The sequence below is a fragment of the Mus pahari genome, chromosome 3 (genome assembly GCF_900095145.1).
Source record: "Mus pahari chromosome 3, PAHARI_EIJ_v1.1, whole genome shotgun sequence".
NCBI lineage: Eukaryota > Metazoa > Chordata > Mammalia > Rodentia > Muridae > Mus > Mus pahari.
Window position 1 is genome coordinate 148,342,150 of NC_034592.1, and position 22,340 is coordinate 148,364,489.

Here is a 22,340-nt window from a genome sequence, read left to right on the forward strand (position 1 = left end):
ACAGATAGGACGGCAAATGCTTGTCACCCAGTATGAAGCAGAGGTAGGAGGATTGGTGCTCAGGGCCACTACAACTATGGGTTCCAGGCCAGTCTCGGCAATGAGGCCCTGTCTCAAAACAAACATGACCTACATATTTTAAGTTTGATCATGTGGTTTTTTTTTTTTTTTTTTTTTAATTCTTATTTTTAAACTGGCCTTTGTGGTAGAATTGTGCCACCTAGTGGCACACCTGCAGGCTGGCGGGCTGAAATACTGATGAAATACTGATGCAGCATTGGATTCTTTAGACCAGTGATTGTCATGTTGGAGCAAGAGCTAACCACACATGGAAGCCTTAGTAAATGAGGCTTAATAGAACCCTTACATTATAAGCTCAAAAAGAAATTCCTTGTATTTATCGTCTTAGTGTTTGAAACTTAACCAAGATGCATTATTTTTCCAACAGTAAGTATGTAAATAATGGCTGTGGTGTGGCTGCGGTGTGACGACTGCACCTGTGCTATAGTGTGTATCTGGCTTTGCACCTATGCTTTAAGAAGAACGTAGGGTAGTTTTGCAGTCAAGTTGATATAGCCTAGGCTAACTTGGACTTTGATCCAGTGGACAGAAGTGCTACCTAGGAAAAGAGCCTGGGACTGGAGGATGAGTTCTGTTCCCAGCATGCCCACATGGTAGATCATAACTGCCTCTTAACTCCAGCACCAGGGGTTTGACAGCCTTTTGTGGCTTGTGGGAACACTGCATACATATGCTATACACACACACACACACACACACACACACACACACACGCAAACACTCACTCATACACAGAAAATCAAAATCAATCTTATAGCCTAGTCTGGGCTTATTACTTGAAGTGTTCTTACCAAATCACTGGGTAAGCTTTTATTACCTGGGTATGAATAAAATTCAGAATTGTTTCAAGATTGAAGTGCTATAGTCTTTTATTAAACATAATTTATTTTGTGAAATGTAAGTTGTCACTGGGCCCAGATTGGCCTGGAACTTGCTGTGTAGACCAGGCTTAACCAGAATCCTTAATGTTCCTGACTTAGTCTTCTGAGTGCTGGGGTTAGAGGCTTGTACCACCATGCCCAGCGTAAGAACAAAGCACCTGAGCCCTGAGCTTGTGCAAACACACTCATTCATAACACAAACACCCCAGCATCACAGGATACAGCCGTCCCACCATGTGACATCATCATAGAAAATGCCTGTTTGAGTGCTTTAATTTTGTCACCTCTTCTTCTGCAGCTGCTGATCTGTGATCAGGATGAGTGGACTAGGTGAAAGCTCCTTGGATCCACTGGCCACTGAGTCTCGGAAGCGCAAACTGCCTTGTGATGCCCCAGGACAAGGGTGGGTGATGTCTCCATTTCCAGACGGGGGACCCGGGTTGATGTTTCTCAAGGCCAGGGGCTAATCAATTCCTGAGCGAGGCTGCAGGAATTTCTTCAGTGTATGCTTTGTGCCACCACTTTGATGGTTCTTGTTGGCTAAGTTTAGTTTATTTTACACAAAACTAATGCATAATATGGAGCGGATTCTGCTTCAAGCTTTCCTGAGAGGTGTGAGTTGTGGCTTTTCTCTGCCTTCCAGGCTTGTCTACAGTGGTGAGAAGTGGCGACGGGAGCAGGAGAGCAAGTACATAGAGGAGCTGGCCGAGCTCATCTCTGCAAATCTCAGCGACATCGACAACTTCAACGTCAAGCCAGATAAATGTGCCATCCTAAAGGAGACAGTGAGACAGATACGGCAAATAAAAGAACAAGGTAACACAGAGTCAGAAAAACACCCAAGTGTTGGACTTCTAATATGTATGAACCCCCCTCCCCCATTCTGGATCAAGGAGATTATTCATTTGTGTTAAGGAAGACTTTACCAAAGTCCCATGAGTTGACCAGCTCTTCCTTTTAAGAAACAATTAACAGAATTGGCAGAAGACCGATGTTCTTCAGAATATGGAATGCTGGTGGGAGGGAAGCTGGGGCCTAAGGGTGAGCAGAAAGGGAGCCAGTGGGGTGTCTTCTACCTTCCTGGGAAACCTTGAGGCATTCTCTTAGCAGCTAGCGAGTGTTCTGCTTGTATATGTACATACTGTCTGTCTGTCTGTCTCGTGTGTGTGTGTGTGTGTGTGTGTGTGTGTGTGTGTGTGTGTGTAAGGGCTGAGGTAGTGCTGCTCAACATGATGCTTCCTTCTGTGTCTTCAGGAAAAACTATTTCCAGTGATGATGATGTTCAAAAAGCTGATGTGTCTTCTACAGGACAGGGAGTCATTGATAAAGACTCTTTAGGACCGCTTTTACTGCAGGTAGGTGTGAGGATTGTAGCTGCCCAAAGCATGTCATGCTTTGGTTGTTTTACTCTGATTTATGTATGTGGGGGTGGGGGAGATTGGAAATGAGGAAATAGTTTCTACCCCTGTGGAGCAGAGCTCAGTATTACAGCAATCATAAAATACCCTCCTGACACTATATATAATACTGTATATGCACTGTATACAACATGAAAACACAACACATGTACATAAAAGCAAAGACGCTCTTTGAGATAGAGCAGCTCAGAATTTCACAGGTCAGTAACGCGTAGCAGTGCTACTTAGTGGATTTTAGTGCCGACCCTTCTATGACTTTTCCCATGAATGCTCGCATAGTACACTGCAGTTGTACTTTTTTCTTTGCTGTGCTTGAAATTAAACCCAGGGCCTCACACATACTAGGTGACCATTGTAGGCAAGCATGTTACCACGGAGTGACATCCTTTGCCCTCAGCTCTGAATTCTTGGAGAATTTATTTATGGTGCTGGGGAGGGAAGGCCAGGGCCTCATGCATGCTAGGCATGTGCTCTGTGATAGAGCTACACTCCAGCTTGTGAGGCAATTTCAAACATTAAACATGTGCATGTTTTTAAAGTAATTGCCTTGAGAAGAGCTGATTAACCATGGCGCAGTGTCTACTTCAGGCCGGAGAGCGCTTCAGCAAGTTTACTTGACAACTGGTCTTTCTTTCAGTGAGTCATTTCAACTACTTTGTGTTCATCATTTTAAACTCTTGTTCAGGAACAGATAGTTATTCCTATAGCTTAACTTGAGATCAGGTGGAAAATTGGGGAGCGCTAAGAATGCTTTTTTTTTCTCTTTTCTTTTCTTTTCCTTTTACTTTTTCTTTTTCTTTCTTTCTTTCTTTTTTTTTTTTGGAGACAAGGTCCCAAAACATACATGCTTTTTTTGTTTGTTTGTTTGTTTTGTTTTGAGACATTGTAATGTTAGCCCAAGCTGTCTTTCAACTTGCAGTATTGATCAGGGTGATCTCAATTCCTGCCTCCACTTCCTAAATGTTGGGGTTAAAGGTGTATAATATGTCATTCCCTACTTGCCTCTTTTTAAAAAATTTTGTATGCCCTGAAATATGCTAATGTTAACAGAACAGTTAACTCTAAATGTTGGGCTAGTGTCCCCCACTTCCACCCCCACTCCCTGCTCCTCTCAAATTTTCTTTACAAACAAGGCTGTAGTCTTCCTCTGCTAAGGCTGCAGTGACAATGTCACAGAGTAGATGACTTGGACAGCAGAAGCTTATTTCTTCAGTTTTGAAGACTGGAGCCCAAGATGAGGGTGTTGGCAAGGTTGCTTTCTCCTGAGTCCTCTCTCCTTGGCTCGCTATGTGTCTTAATAAGGCCTTTTCCGTGAGCATGCCTCCCCTGTGTATTTTTAATCTGTCCTTATAAGGATACCAGTTGTATTGGATAGGGTCCTCTTTAATACTATTGACCCTTTAAATGCTCTGTTTTGCAAGTATAACCCTAACCTGAACCCTAACCCAAACCCTGGCAAAAGTGGGGGGAGGGGGTTTAATGCTTTTATGGGGTTATGATTTTCATAATATTATTAACACATTCCACTGTAGGCACTGGATGGTTTCCTGTTTGTGGTGAATCGAGATGGAAACATTGTATTTGTGTCAGAAAATGTCACACAGTATCTGCAGTACAAGCAGGAGGACCTGGTTAACACAAGTGTCTACAGCATCTTACATGAGCAAGACCGGAAGGATTTCCTTAAACACTTACCGAAATCCACAGGTAGGCTCTTCTTTGTGTTTGGTTTGAGAGGAAGACAGAGTCCTACTGTGTGGTTCAGGCTAGCTTTGAATCTGTGGTCCTACCTACTGTTTGGTCCATGCTAGCTTTGAGTCTGTGATCATCTATTTTTGTCTTGTTGTCTCACATTGCTGGGATTATAGGCATGTGCTGCCATGCCTGACTACACGCTTGCATATAAATATGTTTTCTAAATATATTTAATTTTTCTTAGTTATTTCTTAAGAGATTGGATGTGCTTTCTAGGAAGCCAGAAAATGAGACTTAATAAGTGATTGCCGGCAACATTTTCCGTTTGGCCTCAGTGGACTCAAAGTTTTCCATGGTTCCCTAAATATTCAGTGGGACTTGTGATGAGGCTGAACTAACTTACTCAGATACTGTCATTCTGAAATGTTAGGTGTCACCACATGGGAGTTTTACAGCAAGAAGAAATAGCTGGACTCTGCTCTTCTGTTTCTAGGTCAGGTCTCACGTATTGCCAGGGTGCGCCATGGTCCTCTCTTTCAGCCCCTGTAGTAGCTGGGCCAGCAGCTTGACCTGGCACACTCACTTCATAGCATGAGTTCTTAAAGATTTTACATATATATGTACATGTATGTACCCTTACATGTATGTATGAATGTGAATGTACGCCGTGTGTTACTGCAGTGTCTTGGGGGCCCGAAGAGGACATTATCTGGAGCAGGATTTGAAGGTGCTTATGAGCTGCCTGACTCTGGTGCTTGGGAAAAGCCAACTAAGTGCTCTTAACCAATGAGCCACCCTTCCAGCCCCTAGTTTGAATTTTTAAAAATTATGTATATATGATGAATATTTTGCTTGTATGCATGTATGTGCCCAAGGTCAGCCGAGTACATTAGATTCCGTGGAACTGGAGTTGTGGAGGACTGTACCACCATGTGGGGTCTGGGAGCTAAACCCAGGTCCTCTGCAAAGAGCAAAGCCCAATGTTAGCTTGAACGCTTGATAGTTTGTTTTGACAGAGTTTTACTTGGTTTATAAAGAATAATTTCAATCTGTTTTCAAATTTTAATTTTTTTTCAAAGTTAATGGAGTTTCTTGGACTAATGAGAACCAGAGACAAAAAAGCCATACATTTAATTGTCGTATGTTGATGAAAACACATGACATTTTGGAAGACGTGAATGCCAGTCCCGAAACACGCCAGAGATATGAAACAATGCAGTGCTTTGCCCTGTCTCAGCCTCGCGCTATGCTGGAAGAAGGGGAAGGTGAGAGTCGGTCCACTGTGCTGATCCTAACCTTTCTTACTGATATTGTATCCCTGGTCGCCCATTAGTCACAGCTAAAGCCACTGTATATCTGACCTGGTGACCTTTTGTTGTAGACTTGCAGTGCTGTATGATCTGCGTGGCTCGCCGCGTGACTGCGCCATTCCCATCCAGTCCTGAGAGCTTTATTACCAGACATGACCTTTCTGGTGAGACCACTTTCTTCACTTGGAAACTGTTATAAAGTGTTCTTCTTATTCCTCTTGTTCTGCGTGTGCATGAGTGTGTGCACTGCTGGTTCTGTGAGTTCACAAGTGTGCACTTGTGACAGAGTCACTCTTCTTCCACCTGGGCCTCCAAGCATGGAACAGAGGTCCTTAGCAAGCACCTTCCATGCTGAGCTCCATTTCTCAGCCCAGCCTTACACGCGTGTGCCTTGCCACCTAGGTCTCCTCCTGTGTGCCCGTCCTTTATGTCATTTGCAAATGTGAGTCAGTTAAGCAGCAGTAGGCTCTTCCGGGCAGGGTTAGAATCTTCTGTTTTTCTCTTTAATAGGAAAGGTTGTCAATATAGATACAAACTCACTTAGATCTTCCATGAGGCCTGGCTTTGAAGACACAATCCGAAGATGTATCCAGAGGTTCTTCAGTCTGAATGATGGGCAGTCATGGTCTCAGAAGCGTCACTATCAAGAAGGTGAGGCATTTGGAGTTGATCTTGGTGCTGATTCTGATGATGCTGTAAAGCACTCACTGTGTGGTCAGCCCCCTGTCCTGCTCTTTGGTGGTTGTGGGAGAGGGAATGGTTTCTGAGCATAGCTGTTCTATACTTTTGTGTATGTCCACGTCATTTAACACAATTTTGTACTCCAAGCAGGATTCCTCCTCGTCTGTTTCTGTCTGCATAGATCTAGTCTCAGATGCTAGTGACAGTATGCTTTTCCCTCCGTAGCTTATGTTCACGGCCACGCAGAGACCCCCGTGTATCGTTTCTCCTTGGCCGATGGAACTATTGTGAGTGCGCAGACAAAAAGCAAACTCTTCCGCAATCCTGTAACGAATGATCGTCACGGCTTCGTCTCGACCCACTTTCTTCAGAGGTGATGACACCCTTGTCCCCACGATGCTTTGCTATTATTGATTTGCAGGGAGAAAAGTCAGGGAAGCTGTTGGATTTTGTGAAGTGAATTTAGGTACCAAGTGGAAAACCCAATTTAGGGGCTACACCAAGCCAACCCAGCAATACTCTGCCTTGCTTTTCTAGCTTATAGGGTTGGCTTGGTGTAGCCCCTAAATCAGGTTTCCCACTTGGTCCTGGAGTGGCGCCTAGTCCTGGGTAGCTCCTTCCTGCCCTCTTCCTTCCCTTGCTGACTTTTAAAGTAAAACTTGCATGTGTTTGTTTGCAGAGAACAGAACGGATACAGACCAAACCCAAATCCCGCAGGACAAGGCATCCGACCTCCTGCAGCAGGGTGTGGCGTGAACATGTCTCCGAATCAGAATGTACAGATGATGGGCAGCCGGACCTATGGCATGGCAGACCCCAGCAACACAGGGCAGATGGGTGGAGCTAGGTACGGGGCTTCTAGTAGCGTAGCCTCACTGACGCCAGGACAAAGCCTACAGTCGCCATCTTCCTATCAGAACAACAGCTATGGGCTCAGCATGAGCAGTCCCCCACACGGCAGTCCTGGTCTCGGCCCCAACCAGCAGAACATCATGATTTCTCCCCGGAATCGTGGGAGCCCAAAGATGGCCTCTCACCAGTTCTCCCCTGCTGCAGGTATTCACAGTTGAGTTTTGCTTCTCCTTTCTTTCCTCACCACTGTCTTTTGTGATAGGAAAAGAGGCTGTGTCTGACAGTCTCTCTCAACCTTTCTCCATATGCAGGTGCACATTCTCCCATGGGACCTTCCGGCAACACAGGGAGCCACAGCTTTTCCAGCAGTTCCCTCAGTGCCTTGCAAGCCATCAGTGAAGGCGTGGGGACCTCTCTTTTATCTACTCTGTCCTCACCAGGCCCCAAACTGGATAACTCTCCCAATATGAATATAAGTCAACCAAGTAAAGTGAGCGGTCAGGACTCTAAGAGCCCCCTAGGCTTATACTGTGAACAGAACCCAGTGGAGAGTTCGGTGTGTCAGTCAAACAGCAGAGATCACCCCAGCGACAAAGAAAGCAAGGAGAGCAGTGGGGAGGTGTCAGAGACGCCCAGGGGACCCCTTGAAAGCAAAGGCCACAAGAAACTGCTGCAGCTACTCACATGCTCCTCTGACGACAGAGGCCATTCCTCCTTGACCAACTCTCCCCTGGATCCAAACTGCAAAGACTCTTCCGTTAGTGTCACCAGCCCCTCTGGAGTGTCCTCCTCAACATCAGGGACAGTGTCTTCCACCTCCAATGTGCATGGGTCTCTGTTGCAAGAGAAACACCGGATTTTGCATAAGTTGCTGCAGAATGGCAACTCTCCAGCGGAGGTCGCCAAGATCACTGCAGAGGCCACTGGGAAGGACACTAGCAGCACTGCTTCCTGTGGGGAAGGGACCGTCAGGCAGGAGCAGCTGAGTCCTAAGAAGAAGGAGAATAATGCCCTTCTCAGATACCTGCTGGACAGGGATGACCCCAGTGATGTGCTTGCCAAAGAGCTGCAGCCCCAGGCGGACGGTGGGGACAGTAAACTGAGTCAATGCAGCTGCTCCACCAATCCCAGCTCCGGCCAAGAGAAAGACCCCAAAATTAAGACAGAGACGAGTGAGGAGGTAAGGTACTCTGTTCCAGCCCATCATTTGTTTGTTCATTTCTGTGTTATAAACATTGTGTTTGTAGTGTATAACATTATAAATTGTTATACATTCCAATTGTTTATAACATTATAGATTGTTAGTTTTTAATTGAAGGATAACCTTGAGGGTTTCATTAATTATATGATTACTGTGTATAGTTTTGAGTGTGTGTGTGTGTGTGTGTGTGTGTGTGTGTGAGAGAGAGAGAGAGAGACAGAGACAGAGACAGAGACATACAGAGACAAAGAGAGTTTGTGTGTGTGAGGGGGTGGTGTGTGCATGCCTTCCATTGTGGGACTGAAGGTTGAACTTTAGGTGTCATGTTTGCTCCGCAAACATCTTTACATGCGGAGCCATTCTACTGGCCCTATAATAAATAAGTTTTTAGTCGCCAGTTAGAAGTATTTTCATGGAAGTGGCTATGTTGGAATAAGCAGTTTAGGTTGTTAAGAACGTGGTAGGTGTTACTGGGAAAAGTTTGAATTTATCAGCATCATTTTCCCCCCTCAAGAGTGAGAGTTCTCCGGGCAGTGTTGGTGCACGCCTCCCAGCACTTGGGAGGCAGAGGCAGGCAGATTTCTGAGTTCGAGGCCAGCCTGGTCTACAGAGTGAGTTCCAAGACAGCCAGAGCTACACAGAGAAACCCTGTCTCGAAAAACTGAGAGAGAGAGAGAGAGAGAGAGAGAGAGAGAGAGAGAATATTAGTTCATGCATATGAACATGTTGTACAAATGCATCTTATTAACCCTGGTAAGCACTTCTAGGGAGAACAAGAAAGACAGACTAGTGTTTCATAGGATAGGGCACAGACCTCCCTTCACCATAGCCGAGCAGGGCCCCCTCGCTGTGTGCCTGTGAGTGCCTTGTTAAACACCACTTACCACTACATTTTCAGAAAAGTTACTTATAGATGGAGGTTTCTGCCAGCTAAGGATGAATCCTCCCTAGCCACCTGTACTGGGAAATAGTGGCAGGGCAGTGTGGGCCAGCAGAGCCCAGGCATTTATTGCAATGGCTAACCTTGGTGATGGCGGGTGTGTGTGTGTGTGTGTGTGTGTGTGTGTGTGTGTGTGTGTGTGTGTATGGTGTGGCCCTCCCAGGACAGCAGCCTCTGTCCTGGGCATTGTTATCTCTGGTAATGGCTTGGAGGTTGCTGCTGGTTGTGTGTGTGTGTGTGTGTGTGTGTGTCTGTCCAGAGCTGAGGACAGAACTCAGGGCCTTGCGCTTGCTTGCTAGGCAATTTCTCTACCACTGAGCTAAATCCCCAACCCCTTATTTTTGTTTTTGTTTGTTTGCTTGCTTTGTTGTTGATCTGGTTTTTTTTTTGGAAAGGGAGAGTCTCACTGTCTGTCTCTGGCTGTCCCGGAACTCAGCTTGCTGGGATTCGATGTGCGCACCACCACAACCAGCATCACTGTTGTTGGTTCCTGCTTGGTGGTTCTTATTTATTTATATATTTGCTGATGCCTTGATAGCTGCATCCGGTGTTACATACAGAATAATTTAAAAGCTTCGTTTTCAGGTACCGGGAGACCTGGATAATCTAGATGCCATTCTTGGAGATTTGACTAGCTCCGACTTCTACAACAATCCTACAAATGGCAGTCACCCAGGGGCCAAACAGCAGATGTTTGCAGGACCAACTTCTCTGGGTAAGGGGAAACCAGAGTTTTTCTTTTCTGAAGGGTGAGGTTGGTTGGGGCTTTGTGAGGAGCCTAGGTTGCTCAGAGACGTCCCAATTCTGGGATGCAGACGCACCCCTCCCTCCTTCCCTCCCTTCATTTTTTTGCAACAGGGTCTCATTATCTTCAGTTTTACTGTTTCCTAAACTGACTGGTCAGATTAGTCAAAGAGGTTGGGAAGAAACTTTACACTTATTTGATTGGAAGGCAGCTTAACTTTTTATTTTTATTGTAAAATTATAAGTAGAGAATCTACTTCATAAGTGCATGGAAACATCCCTAAACATTTAAAACATTTGTCCTCTTTCTGTCTCCATCTTCCTCTTTCCTTTGTGTTGTTGGGCAGTTACATTCAGAGTCTCGTGCTTGTTAAACATGGCCTACAGTGCTCAGCCTGTGCCTTGGCATTCTGAGGTAAACATTGCACATGGCCATATTCAGCTACAGCTGAATGCTGGCTGGCACTTTGGCCAACATACAGATTATTGTTTGTACTGTTTTTTTTTTTTCTTTTCTTTTTGACATAAATATTTATTTTGTGAAAGAAAATGGTAGTGTTTGGTTTTATGAGAAAGGTTTTGTGGGGGCTTACTTAGTGTTTGTTTCTTGCACTTGATTATTTAAATAGTGAGTCAGCGAGGGACACTAATGTGGCAAGCTTCTGTGTTTTCAACAGGTCTGCGAAGTCCACAGCCTGTGCAGTCTGTTCGTCCTCCATACAACCGAGCAGTGTCTCTAGATAGCCCCGTGTCTCTTGGCTCGGGTCCACCAGTGAAGAATGTCAGTGCTTCTTTCCCTGGGCTATCAAGACAGCCCATACTGGCTGGGAATCCAAGAATGATGGATAGTCAGGAGAATTATGGTGCCAATATGGGTAGGTCATGTCTAAGTGTGGTCATTTCCTTAAACATTGAACTCAAGTCACAACCTTAATATTTTAATGTATTGTTACTATATTGTTAATATATGGTTCCTTCCATGGAACCGTGGTGTCTTTTAAATATCCCATTGGTTCAGACCACCTTTCTAACCTGTAACAAATGTGTGGGAGTAGAGGCTTCTAGATACTGTCTTTGTAGTTGGCCAGCCCTACTCTCAGGTTGACAGCCCCAGCTACCATAGTAAATAATAGTTCTCCCAGTGCAAGAAAGGTTTTTGTGTTGGGTCAGACCTGATGAGCCCTACCTATTTTAGGTGGACCAAACAGAAACGTTCCTGTGAATCCGACTTCTTCCTCAGGAGACTGGGGCTTAGCTAACTCAAGGGCCAGCAGAATGGAACCTCTGGCGTCAAGTCCCCTGGGAAGGACTGGAGCAGATTACAGTGCCGCTTTACCCAGACCTGCCATGGGTGGCTCTGTGCCTACCTTGCCACTTCGTTCTAATCGACTGCCAGGCGCAAGACTAACGTTGCAGCAGCAGCAGCAGCAGCAACAACAACAACAGCAGCAGCAGCAGCAGCAGCAGCAGCAACAGCAGCAGCAGCAGCAACAGATGCTTCAGATGAGTAAGCTGTCCCTTTCAATAAAAAAATGAAAATTCCTTATTTGGGCATAGGGGCAGGATTGAACACAGAGTTTTTCTGTGTAGCACTGGTTGACCTGGAATTCACTCTGTAGACCAGGCTGGCCTTGAGAACTCAGAAATCTGCCAGCTCTGCCTTGTGAGTGTTGGGATTAAAGATGTGTGCCACCACCTGGCTCATAATTTTGATTTGCTCCCCCAGGGACTGGTGAGATTCCCATGGGAATGGGGGTCAATCCCTATAGCCCAGCAGTGCCGTCTAACCAACCAGGTTCCTGGCCAGAGGGCATGCTGTCTATGGAACAAGGTCCTCACGGGTCTCAAAATAGGTAGGTTTTATTTTGGGATGTGGGAATGCTTGCATTGGATTTAAGAGTGTGGGCAGGAGCAACCCCGGGAGAGGATGGAGACGTTATTGTTGACTGTGCTGTCTGCTGGTGCTGGAGGCGGGAAGGAGGCAGAACTATGACCAGCCTTCAAGACTTCCAAAAGGCCTCCTAGCAGTAATCTCCCATGCATTAGTAGCAGTTGGGAAAGACATGTTCTTTATAAGTGCTATTCAGATACTGTGCCTCAGTTTTTCTGGGAAAAAAAAATTAAAAATGTGTTTGAGTGTTTGACTTCATGTATGACTGTGCATCACATGTGCAGTGTCTATGGAGGCCAGAAGGGGGTGCCAGGTCCCCGACTGGAGTGCATGTTGGACCTTGTGCTTGCTGAACTCACATCTGCTGAGCCATCTCTATGGATAATTATTTTCTAAAATCATCTACAACATTTCAGCAGTACGGATGGGAGTGAACTGTTGTACTATCTTTTTACTTTTTTTTAAACGAAAGAAAAAGACTGGGAGTTCATTCTACATTTTAGCTTTAATTTGTTTAATAAACTACCACTGAGAAATGTCCCTGCCCATGTCTTCTTTTTAAAAATTCTGTGTTTATGCAGAGGACAGAGGTCAGCGGAAACACATACATCTCATAGTGCATACTTCAGTGAGTGTCAGTGTGGGCATTGTATTACTGTCAGCATTTACCACTAAATAGGAGAGATTGCTGGGTGTGAATTTGAGGCTAGACTCTCAGAAAAGTTAAAAGCCTAAACGAGAACACCACCATCAGAAGAGCACTGTTTTTTTTGTTTGTTTGTTTGTTTGTTTGTTTTGTTTTTTTGGTGGTCCTGGGTGCAGAACCTAGGTCCTCACCAACTCTAACCAAGCGGAATTGGAGCTGACTCGTGTCTCTCTCTAGGCCTCTTCTTAGAAACTCTCTGGATGATCTCCTTGGGCCGCCCTCTAATGCAGAGGGTCAGAGTGATGAGAGAGCTCTGCTGGACCAGCTGCACACACTCCTGAGCAACACAGATGCCACGGGTCTGGAGGAGATCGACAGGGCCTTGGGAATCCCTGAGCTTGTGAATCAGGTGAGCTGCGGTCAGGGTGGGAGCCGAAGTGCGTGGCAGTGAGCATGTCTGCATATTCATGGAGACAAACACAGCTTAAAATTAAACTGTGTACCTTTGTGCCACCTGTGAGAAAGTGTATTTGTCCCTTGTTTTACTACAGCCAAAGAAAACATCTAATGAAAACACTAGTTTTAAGAATGCTGCTTACTTAAATTTTTTAAGTTTAACTTTGTTTTTAAAAAGTATTTCATGATAATGGATATTTGTATGTACATCTGGTGCATCTGTGCACTATGTGCGTTTTGGTGCCCACAGAGGCCAGAAGAGTTTTGGATTCTTTGGGACTGATGTTACAGATGGCTGAGAGCTACCATATGAGTTCTAGGAACAGACCCTAGCATCCACATCTCCAGCCCTAATGATAATTACCTAATTAAAAAAAATTACATTTATTAATTTGACTTTATTATGTATGTATTTTGCTTATGTGCATACATACACACATATACACACGCATGCATGCACGTGCGCATACACACACACACACACACACACACACACACACACACACACAGCATGTGTATGCTTGGTACCTGCAGATGTTAGAAGAGGGTATTAGCTCACTTGGGGCTGGATTTAAAGATGGTTCTGAGCTAAAATGTGGGTTCTGGAGCTGGAACAGGGTCCTCGTCAAGAGCCCTCTCTTAGGCTAGAGAGATGACTCAGTAGCTAAGAGCACTGACTGCTCTTTCAGAGGTCCTGATGAGTTCAATTTCCAGCAATCACATGGTGGCTCACAACTATTACAATGGGATCTGATGCCCACTTCTGGTGTCTGAAGACAGCTTTAATTGTAGTCATACATGAAATAAATAAGTCTTTAAAAAAATAAAAAGAGCCCTCTCTTAGCCCCACCAAATGCTGCTTACTTTTATAACTTTTTCTTCAGTCTGTAGCTAGCCTATTAGGTGTGCCTGGTGTGCTGGTGAGGCAGGCCATGGGTAAACAACATTTACAGTGGCAAATTAGATCGTTGTCATCTCTTGCCTCTTTGTATACTCATCTCATGAAAATACACTTTTTCACAAGTTTATTTTGTTTTTCAAGAAAGACAGGATTTCTCTGTGTTTCCTCCTGGCTATCTTGGAACTCTGTAGACCAAATGAGAGTAAGGACCATTACTCAGAATCTTTGGTCAAATTAAGCAAGCTCTGTTTTCTTCCAGACACTGCTATTTCTCTGAAGCAGGGTTTGAGAAAACAGCATTGGACATAGGAGAAGGTGGGGTTTATGAGAGAGCCTCAAAACTTCAAGTCTAGGGGGTTTTCAAGGGTTTCATTCTGTAGGAACTTGGCAGAACATTCGAAATTATTTGGCAGAGCATCTTATTAGGGCCAAGGTTAGGGGATAGGGTGTGGAACATGTCAAATTCCAGAAAATGGGTCAAGACATGGTTAAACCAAAGTTTTACAGAAAACAGAAATGAACTTATTTTGACCTTGTAACTGGTCTATCACATCAGGACCTTGTCACAGAAAGGAAAATGGCATTTGCTGTTTTTCTAGATGAGTAGTTTCAGTTTTTCCTCTCTCAGCACCATTGTGTGGCAGATGACCACACAAATAACAGAGCATGTTTATTTAAAAAGATATTTACTAATAGGCTCCCACTGTACTTCCTTGCAAGGTTGCTTATCTTGTCCTGTTTGCTGGCCACGCATCTGTGCTTTATAGTTTTCTAATGGGTTTTGATTTTCTTGGTATGTGAGTGAGTTCAGGCTTATCTGGCATGGCGGTTCAGGCTGAGCTGTCTGATTTCATGGAGGTGCAGAGCTCATATCGAGTCCTTTCGGGTTGATACTGCCAGGCTAGCCATCTGCAGTGTAACACTCAGATGCGGAGAGAGAGAGAGCCCGCGTCCCGCCAGCGTCCTGGTGCTCTGGGTGGGCAGATGCGGAGGACTGCTGCGTGCTTTCCATGCGGTCCCAGGTGGGTGTCTGGCTGTGGGAAGCCATGGACCCCAGCCTGCAGCAGATTTGGAAAAGGGGTAGTCTGAGGTCTCATGGAGGCCAGAGATAACAGGTTCTCAGTCTCCCAAATGCCTCTGGACACCTCAGAAGAGCTGAGAACAAAGTGGGGGGGGTGTCCCGTGGGTGGCTCGGCCAGCTTCGGGGCCGAAGGGAGGAATGGGCAGGGAGAGAGCGGGCACTGGGTGGTTCCCACGCGGGCAAGAGACCTTGGTCTGGTCCATGGCTGGAGCACAGGAAGGCCTTCTGGAGGGAGGTTAGACGCAGGTCTTTAGGGGAAAGCCTATCCCACCATTCAAGTATGGTGGGCCTTGATGAGCAGAGATGGTCTATGGTTTTATAGCTTTCTTATAGAAAGACAGAAAGAGAGAAGGTAAAAGAAAGAAACCAGGCGTGGTGGCGCACGCCTTTAATCCCAGCACTCGGGAGGCAGAGGCAGGCGGATTTCTGAGTTCGAGTCCAGCTTGGTCTACAAAGTGAGTTCCAGGACAGCCAGGGATATACAGAGAAACCCTGTCTTGAAAAACAAGACAGAGAGGCTGGCCATAGCTATGTGGAGAGAAGGGGGAAAGGGAGGGGGAAAAGAAGAGCTAGAGATGTGAGTAAGAGCGAGGAGGGGCCAATCAACCCCTTTTATAGTGGGCTGGGTGATCTTGTAGTTGCAGGGTAGCTGTGGGGGGGTGGGGTGGGGAGGAGCATACCTGGCTATTGTCAGGTAACTCTGAGGTAGAGTCTAGCTAGAATGCCAGGAGCTTGGGGCTTTGTCTGCGTGACTGATCATCACAGAATTATGGAGCTGGGGGCTCTGTGGTATCAGGCACCCATCTCTGGGAACGTGGCTCACCATTCCCTCCCTTGTAGAGTTTTCTACTGGGTCACCGGAGCAAGCCTCGTCAATCAAAACAGGCTGCCTTTCACAGTCCCACACATACAGTGTCCGTGTTCAACGTAACATATAACTGCTTTATCAAAGAAATTGTGTCTGATGTGAGCAGGGTTGGAATGGTAAGATAGTAGAAGCACAGATGACCGTCACTGCAAGGGTCCATGAGAGTCACGGGAAAGGTCCTGGGAGTGTGCCTTGAACAGAAAGATAGTGAGGTGGTGGGAGGAAGGAGTCCTGGGGAGATTGGAGGGAAAGTTGCTTTTCTTTCTAGTGGGGAAGTGGGAGAATTGTAAATCCGTGATCTCTATCTACTCTGCAGACTTAAGTTTGAGTGCTGGGGACACCCAGATTCATTTGCATAAGCCAAGTGAGTTCAGAAATGTTTGGGGTAGAAAGCATAATTTGATAGCTAGTTATCCTTTGTGTCTGAGAGAGCCCAGGCAGGGAATGCTGTGAGAGGAGGAAAACCTGAGAGGGACTTCAGTGCACACTCGGCCCTTAGCCAAGCACGGGAAGGCTTGAGCGGAGAGCATAGGCGGCAGAGCAGAGGTGCAGGACAGGCTGCTCACTGTGTTCTTGGTCTGGGGGCCTGGAAGAAGGCAGGGGCTGACCTCTTATTACCTAAACCATCTCTCTCTCTCTCTCTCTCTCTCTCTCTCTCTCTCTCTCTCTCTCTCTCTCTCTCTCATATTCATATATATTATATATATATATATATATATATATATATATATATATATATATATATATATATAAAATTTATTTCTTATATATGTAAGTACACTGTAGCTGTCTTCAGACACTCCAGAAGAGGGCAGCAGATCTTGTTACAGATGGTTGTGAGCCACCATGTGGTTGCTGGGATTTGAACTCTGGACTTTCAGAAGAGCAGTCGGGTGCTCTTACCCACTGAGCCATCTCACCAGCCCCCCTAAACCATCTCTTGCTATTCACAAATTATGGAAGAACAACAGATTTGTAAAGTTTTATTACACTTAATTTTGTGTGTGTCTGTGCATATTGTATGCACATTGCAGACATGGAGCTCAGAGGACAACCTCTGGGAGTCAGCCATCTGCATTTGTGGCAGAGGCATTGAGTGGTACTGAGTCACTTCCCAGCCCTAAAGCATGTTCATGCATGCGCATGTGTATGCATGCACTTAAAATGCCCTGCTGTGCATGTGGACACAGAGGACGACTTTCAGGGGTCTATTATTCCGCTGTGTGGGAGCCACGGATCGAACTCAGGCAGCAGGCACCTTTACTTGTTGAGCCACCTGGACAGCCAATAATTTATGTCAGTTCCACTATATAGAGTTATTTACTACTAAAAATTAAAATAATACACTGATTTTCTTTTGATGTTTGAAAACCAGAGACTCTTAATTACCTACATTCATTACTACATTTAATCCAAATCACCATTTTCTCCCATCCTTTTGAGAGTTGGTTGTCCCATTCTACAGATAATGAGTTCTGAACCACACAAGATGCACGCTGATGCTTCTTTGAGTTAAGTACAGAGTGGAAGTATATTAAGGCCATTTACAAGTACTCATACCATTCTGATTCCCCATACGTCATTGTTGAGAAGGTAGGACGGAATTCTCTAACCCTCCTTTTCATCCCCCCAAAAAGGCAAGAAGAAAGGGACATTACAGAATTCTTGCTGTAGTGTGTCCTAGCATAGAGAATATTCATATACTCATAGCTTTCTTGGCCTACTTACATTGCCAGTAAGAAGGAACTGTGTAAGATTAAGAGGACTCTTGGTCAGAATTATCCCCCAGTGTAGCATTGTAAGGAGGCTCCATCTGTGACCATGCTGTTCATGGCCATAGAGATGCTCCTCTCTGATCATCTGTGGCTGATGTCCGTGTACTGCCTGCTGCTTAGGAGGCTTTGTCTGCTCTTCTCTCTCAGCTGACGACCGTGTCTTCACTTATTCCCTTCCACAGGCTGGGAGAGCCCCCTCTGCTCTCCCAGAGGTCCTTGTAAGTGAGAAGGAAACTCAGTTCTAGGAATAAGAGAAGGTGTGAGGATCCTTTATTCATGCTTCTAGATATGAACTTACTCAGTCTTGTCGGGGGTAAGGGGAGAATTTAGGACAACTGAGTAGATTTGGGGGAAAAGGGTTAAGGTTGGATGCTACATAGTTGTGATAGGTGATAGGTTCAAAAACTGGTTCCAAAGTATCCCAGAAAAAAATTGTGTAGTTGTACGCTGGGCATATCAGCTTTTGGGAGGCAGAGGCAGGNGGATCTCAGAGTTTGAGGCCAGCCTGGTTTACAAAATGAGTTAATTCCATAACAGATAGGGCTACACAGAGAGACCCTATTTCCAAACAAACAAAAGAACCCAACAAAACAAAGCAAACACACAAACAAGTTGTAGCCTTTTAAGACACCAAAGCCCCAAATTCCACTGAACCAAGGATGCCAACCTGAGAATGTGTGTGCTGCCCACTGTGATTTTCATTTATCTATGATTGGTTTGAGAGGTAGGTGGTTCTTAGTGTATAGAGCTCTGGTTTTGAGCCAATAGTATCTCTTCAGGTATTAGACACTTTGTAGTGTCTACTAAAAAGGTGGTGTGTGTGAGTGCTGTGTGCATGCAAGGACTCCATCCTGCAGAGAGGGTGTGTGGTGTGTTTTGTGTTTCTGTGCAGCTTCAGGTTTCAGGCTTCTGAGCCACCACTGGTCACATGTACTGATTTACATTTTTTTCCCTTGCTTGCAACATTTGCTTTTGGTGGCTTTCTCAGGTGTAGCTAACTATTCCTTTGTGTTTGATGTTTAAGGGACAAGCTTTGGAGTCCAAACAGGATGTTTTCCAAGGCCAAGAGGCAGCAATAATGATGGATCAGAAGGCTGCACTATATGGACAGACGTACCCAGCTCAGGGTCCTCCACTTCAAGGAGGCTTTAACCTTCAGGGACAGTCAACGTCGTTTAACTCTATGATGGGTCAGATTAGCCAACAAGGCAGCTTTCCTCTGCAAGGCGTGCATCCTAGAGCCGGCCTCGTGAGACCAAGGACAAACACCCCGAAGCAGCTGAGAATGCAGCTTCAGCAGAGGCTGCAGGGCCAGCAGGTAAGCCCGGGCTGTCGGGAGCTCTCAAGCTGTGTCCTCCATGGCTCTTGCCACTGGTTTTCCACTCTGTAACTAAAGGAATTCCTTTTGCTTTCACTTCTCTGGTAGATTTTGTTTGTGCAGACGGTTCCTTGCGTATTAAACTTGAGTATCTTTCTATATGTATATTCTCTGCTATAACATTAGCAGTGGCAAATGGCTCAGTGGGTAAGTGTACTTTCCAGACAAGCCGGTTGAATTCTTAGAGCCTTGCTTAGTGCACTTGAGAGGCAGAAGCAGCACAGGTCTCTGTGAGTTTCATGGGCCAGCCTCGTCTACAGAGTGAGTTCCAGGCCAGTTAGGACCGCACAGTGAGCTGTTTTACACAGGACAGGACAGCTGGAGGAGCAGCTTGTCTTGACGGCCCATTGGAAGGCATTTCCTCAGCTTTTTGTTTTAAAGACAAGATCTTGATGATTGTCTAGGCCACAGGCCTTGAACTTGTAACCCTTCTGCCTCAACCTCTCATACCAGGATTGCAGGTATTCGCTAGCACCCCTGTTGACTCAGTACTTTAATGGAAACCACTTCTTGATGTACTTTGGGGCAGCAGGCATGCTCAGTGGTTAAGAATACTTGTTGCTCTTGCAGAGGACCCGTGGTCAGTTCCTGGCACCTACTTTGGGCAACTGACAGCCTAACCTCAGTCCCAGGGGATCCACACCTCCTCTTTCTGACCCGGAAAATTCCACCCATGTGCACAAACCCACATTCAGACATACTCAAAATACGAATAAATATTTTAAAGGAATTAATATTTTAAATAGGACTTTCTTTCTTCCCATTGTTTCCTTAATCTGCAGTTGCTTTAAAGTGTAATTGTATGGTTGCTCGGGCTGTAAGTGCTGGTCAGGGTGCTTGTTACCAACGGTCACCCGAGTAGGAGAGCCCAGAGCCAGGCTATGGCTGCCTCTGCAGCAGGTTCAGAACTGGGGAAGCTCTGTGCCTGTGCGCATAGCACTGTTTTATAGCTTATTCCTCCTTTCTAGTAAATGCTCACTAGTATCTGATCAAGGCAGAGTAGTTGTTTGATTGTCTGAACAACAGTCCCTGGAGAAACTTGACATTATGCTCCTGCTGCAGTTGTTTAAGCTGCACAGTTGTTGTTTGTGCCAAAAAGCCTTATGCCGAGACATGGAATTGTCGCCAATGTCGCTATCCTGGAACTCTGTCCTGCCTGGCCTCAAAATTCTTTTCTGTTTATTTATTTTTTTTAAGGTTTCCTGTATTTTTAATAGTGTTTGTGCAGTCCGTGTTTGCACACACACGTGCCTGCAGAGGCCAGAGGTGTGGGGTGCACTAGAACTGGGACAGTGGTGACTGAGCCACCATGTAGGTCCTGGGAAAGGAACTCTGGTCCCATGGATGAACTGTGCACGCTTTCATCTGTTGAGCCATCTTCCTTCTGCAGGATGGAAATGAACCATTCAGTTTAATGTGGCTCCCTAGATCTCACTGGGTGGTGGTAGTGTGAAGCTGATTGGGGCTCACTAACAGGCTCCACTTGACCTACTGACCCAGCTCTGTTCAGTTTTTAAACCAGGGCCGGCAGGCACTTGAAATGAAAATGGAGACCCCCACTGGCACTGCTGTGATGAGGCCCATGATGCCCCAGGTACGTTCCTAGCAGAGGAGGGGCCAGTCCAGGCGGGGCCCACGCCCAGCCTGGCCTTAGCCGTGCCTGTTAAATATTTCTGACGTTTTCATAAGAATTGGTTGTCACACTGTCTTTAATTTTTTTTTTTTTATTTTATGTTTATGAGTGTGCTATCTGCATGAATGTCTGTATCATGGAGGTCAGAAAAGGACATGCGATCTCCTGGCCCTGGAGTTACAGATGGCTGTGAGCAGCCTTGTGGGTGTGGGGACTGAGCCACGCCTCCAGCCCCTGTGCTTTGTCTTTCACTCTTACTCTGCTTTGTCAGTGGTGAGGGGCTGGAGAGAAGCGGCTGCTTGATTAAAGCCATCCCTAAACTCACCCAGATTGGTTCCCTATGTGATGAGCTGCTGTGTTGTAAGATGACCACCGAGTGTTTGGGGAATGTGGGAATGCCTCTGAACCTGGACGGGCAGGGCGCTCGCTGGGCAGCTTTGGAGGCCACGGGTGTAAAGAGCTGTTTGTGTATACTTCCCTTTAGTTACAGAGAAGACACTCTGTGTTCTTTCTTGTCCATAGCTCGTGTATCGTGGGACACTGAAATGAAGTTAATTGTGTATCTCTTGGCTACCAGCAGGCTTTCTTTAATGCCCAAATGGCTGCCCAGCAGAAACGAGAGCTGATGAGCCATCACCTGCAGCAGCAGAGGATGGCGATGATGATGTCACAGCCCCAGCCTCAGGCCTTCAGCCCACCTCCCAACGTCACTGCTTCCCCCAGTATGGACGGGGTTTTGGCAGGCTCAGCGATGCCACAAGCCCCTCCACAACAGTTTCCATATCCAGCAAATTACGGTAAACCTGGCAGCTTGTGCCCTACTCGAAGTAGGGTTAGTAAGGCTTTACTAGGTCCATTGCATGTGAAAACAAAGTACTGCTCACTCCATCTTGTTTGTCAGGAAAGCTGACTGGTGGAGCCACAGGGAGCTGGAGTGTGCTGCAGAAACAGGGAGTGTGTGTTCCCACAGTTCCCTGCAAACCCCTACTCCCCTTATTTGAAAAAAAAAAAAAATCACATAAACCTTCCTCTTGCCTGTCCTTCATGTCCCATGTGTTGTCTCTGGGCACTCTAGCCTGAGGGACAGATCCTATCCATCCCTTTTCTCGGTGACTTGGGCACTTACTGTGATTATGCTAGGCAGGCGGTGCTTCAGGCCCGCCTTTGGGGAGGTTCTGGGGTACAGATACGTTGTTAGAGAATGCGGTCCTGCCCACCACAGTGCCCTAGATGGCATTTTTCTTACTAAATTGATGACTTTGTCATCTTAGTGAGAAGCAAGAACAACAGAGCATCTGTGTGTAGCCTTTTCTGTCCTTTCCTCCCCATCTTTGGTGATTCTAGGATGCTGAGAGTCCAAGGATGCTACATTTGAACACTGATTTCTGTTCATTTCTTCAAGGAATGGGACAACCACCAGAGCCAGCCTTTGGTCGAGGCTCTAGTCCTCCCAGTGCAATGATGTCATCAAGAATGGGGCCTTCCCAGAATTCCATGGTGCAGCATCCTCAGACCGCACCCATGTATCAGTCCTCAGATATGAAGGGGTGGTCGTCAGGGAACCTGGCCAGGAATGGGTAAGGATGTGACTGACTCTTACATCCTAGTGGGAGAGCCAGGAACCCGTCTCTTAGTCACACTTACTGGATGGAGCGGTCACATGCTTGGCTCTTAGAAAGTGAGGCACATGGCTTGTTCTGATGTTGCTTTCTATTGTGCCATGTCTGAGCATGAGCCCTGACAGGTGTGAACACAGAAGGCAGGCAGACTGTCGAGAAGCTTTTCTCTAGCCGGGTGTGATGGCGCACGCCTTTGATCCCAGCACTTGAGGGGCAGAGGCAGGAGGATCTCTGTGAGTTCAAGGCCAGCCTGGTCTACATAGGGAGCCCCAGACCACAACCAGAGGTA

At 46.1% G+C, this 22,340-nt stretch overlaps 1 protein-coding gene across 2 annotated transcripts in view; it reads left to right on the top strand.

The window, feature by feature from the left end:
• The window catches only part of Ncoa3 (nuclear receptor coactivator 3), a 78,609-nt gene that overhangs the window by 54,684 nt on the left and 1,585 nt on the right, over positions 1 to 22,340 (top strand). The window contains exons 3-21 of one of the 2 annotated variants that reach the window (XM_021193708.2): positions 1,261 to 1,365; positions 1,606 to 1,778; positions 2,217 to 2,317; positions 3,913 to 4,087; positions 5,155 to 5,340; positions 5,457 to 5,549; positions 5,896 to 6,036; positions 6,292 to 6,439; positions 6,746 to 7,122; positions 7,230 to 8,098; positions 9,645 to 9,774; positions 10,481 to 10,678; positions 10,999 to 11,310; positions 11,530 to 11,656; positions 12,578 to 12,749; positions 18,446 to 18,739; positions 20,310 to 20,393; positions 21,010 to 21,229; positions 21,835 to 22,009. In XM_021193708.2, coding sequence (XP_021049367.1) covers positions 1,280 to 1,365; positions 1,606 to 1,778; positions 2,217 to 2,317; positions 3,913 to 4,087; positions 5,155 to 5,340; positions 5,457 to 5,549; positions 5,896 to 6,036; positions 6,292 to 6,439; positions 6,746 to 7,122; positions 7,230 to 8,098; positions 9,645 to 9,774; positions 10,481 to 10,678; positions 10,999 to 11,310; positions 11,530 to 11,656; positions 12,578 to 12,749; positions 18,446 to 18,739; positions 20,310 to 20,393; positions 21,010 to 21,229; positions 21,835 to 22,009 — 4,061 coding nt within the window. In that variant the 5' untranslated portion in view covers positions 1,261 to 1,279. The remainder of the gene's footprint in view (positions 1 to 1,260; positions 1,366 to 1,605; positions 1,779 to 2,216; positions 2,318 to 3,912; positions 4,088 to 5,154; positions 5,341 to 5,456; positions 5,550 to 5,895; positions 6,037 to 6,291; positions 6,440 to 6,745; positions 7,123 to 7,229; positions 8,099 to 9,644; positions 9,775 to 10,480; positions 10,679 to 10,998; positions 11,311 to 11,529; positions 11,657 to 12,577; positions 12,750 to 18,445; positions 18,740 to 20,309; positions 20,394 to 21,009; positions 21,230 to 21,834; positions 22,010 to 22,340) is intronic. The other variant, XM_029536085.1, reaches the window with a different exon arrangement.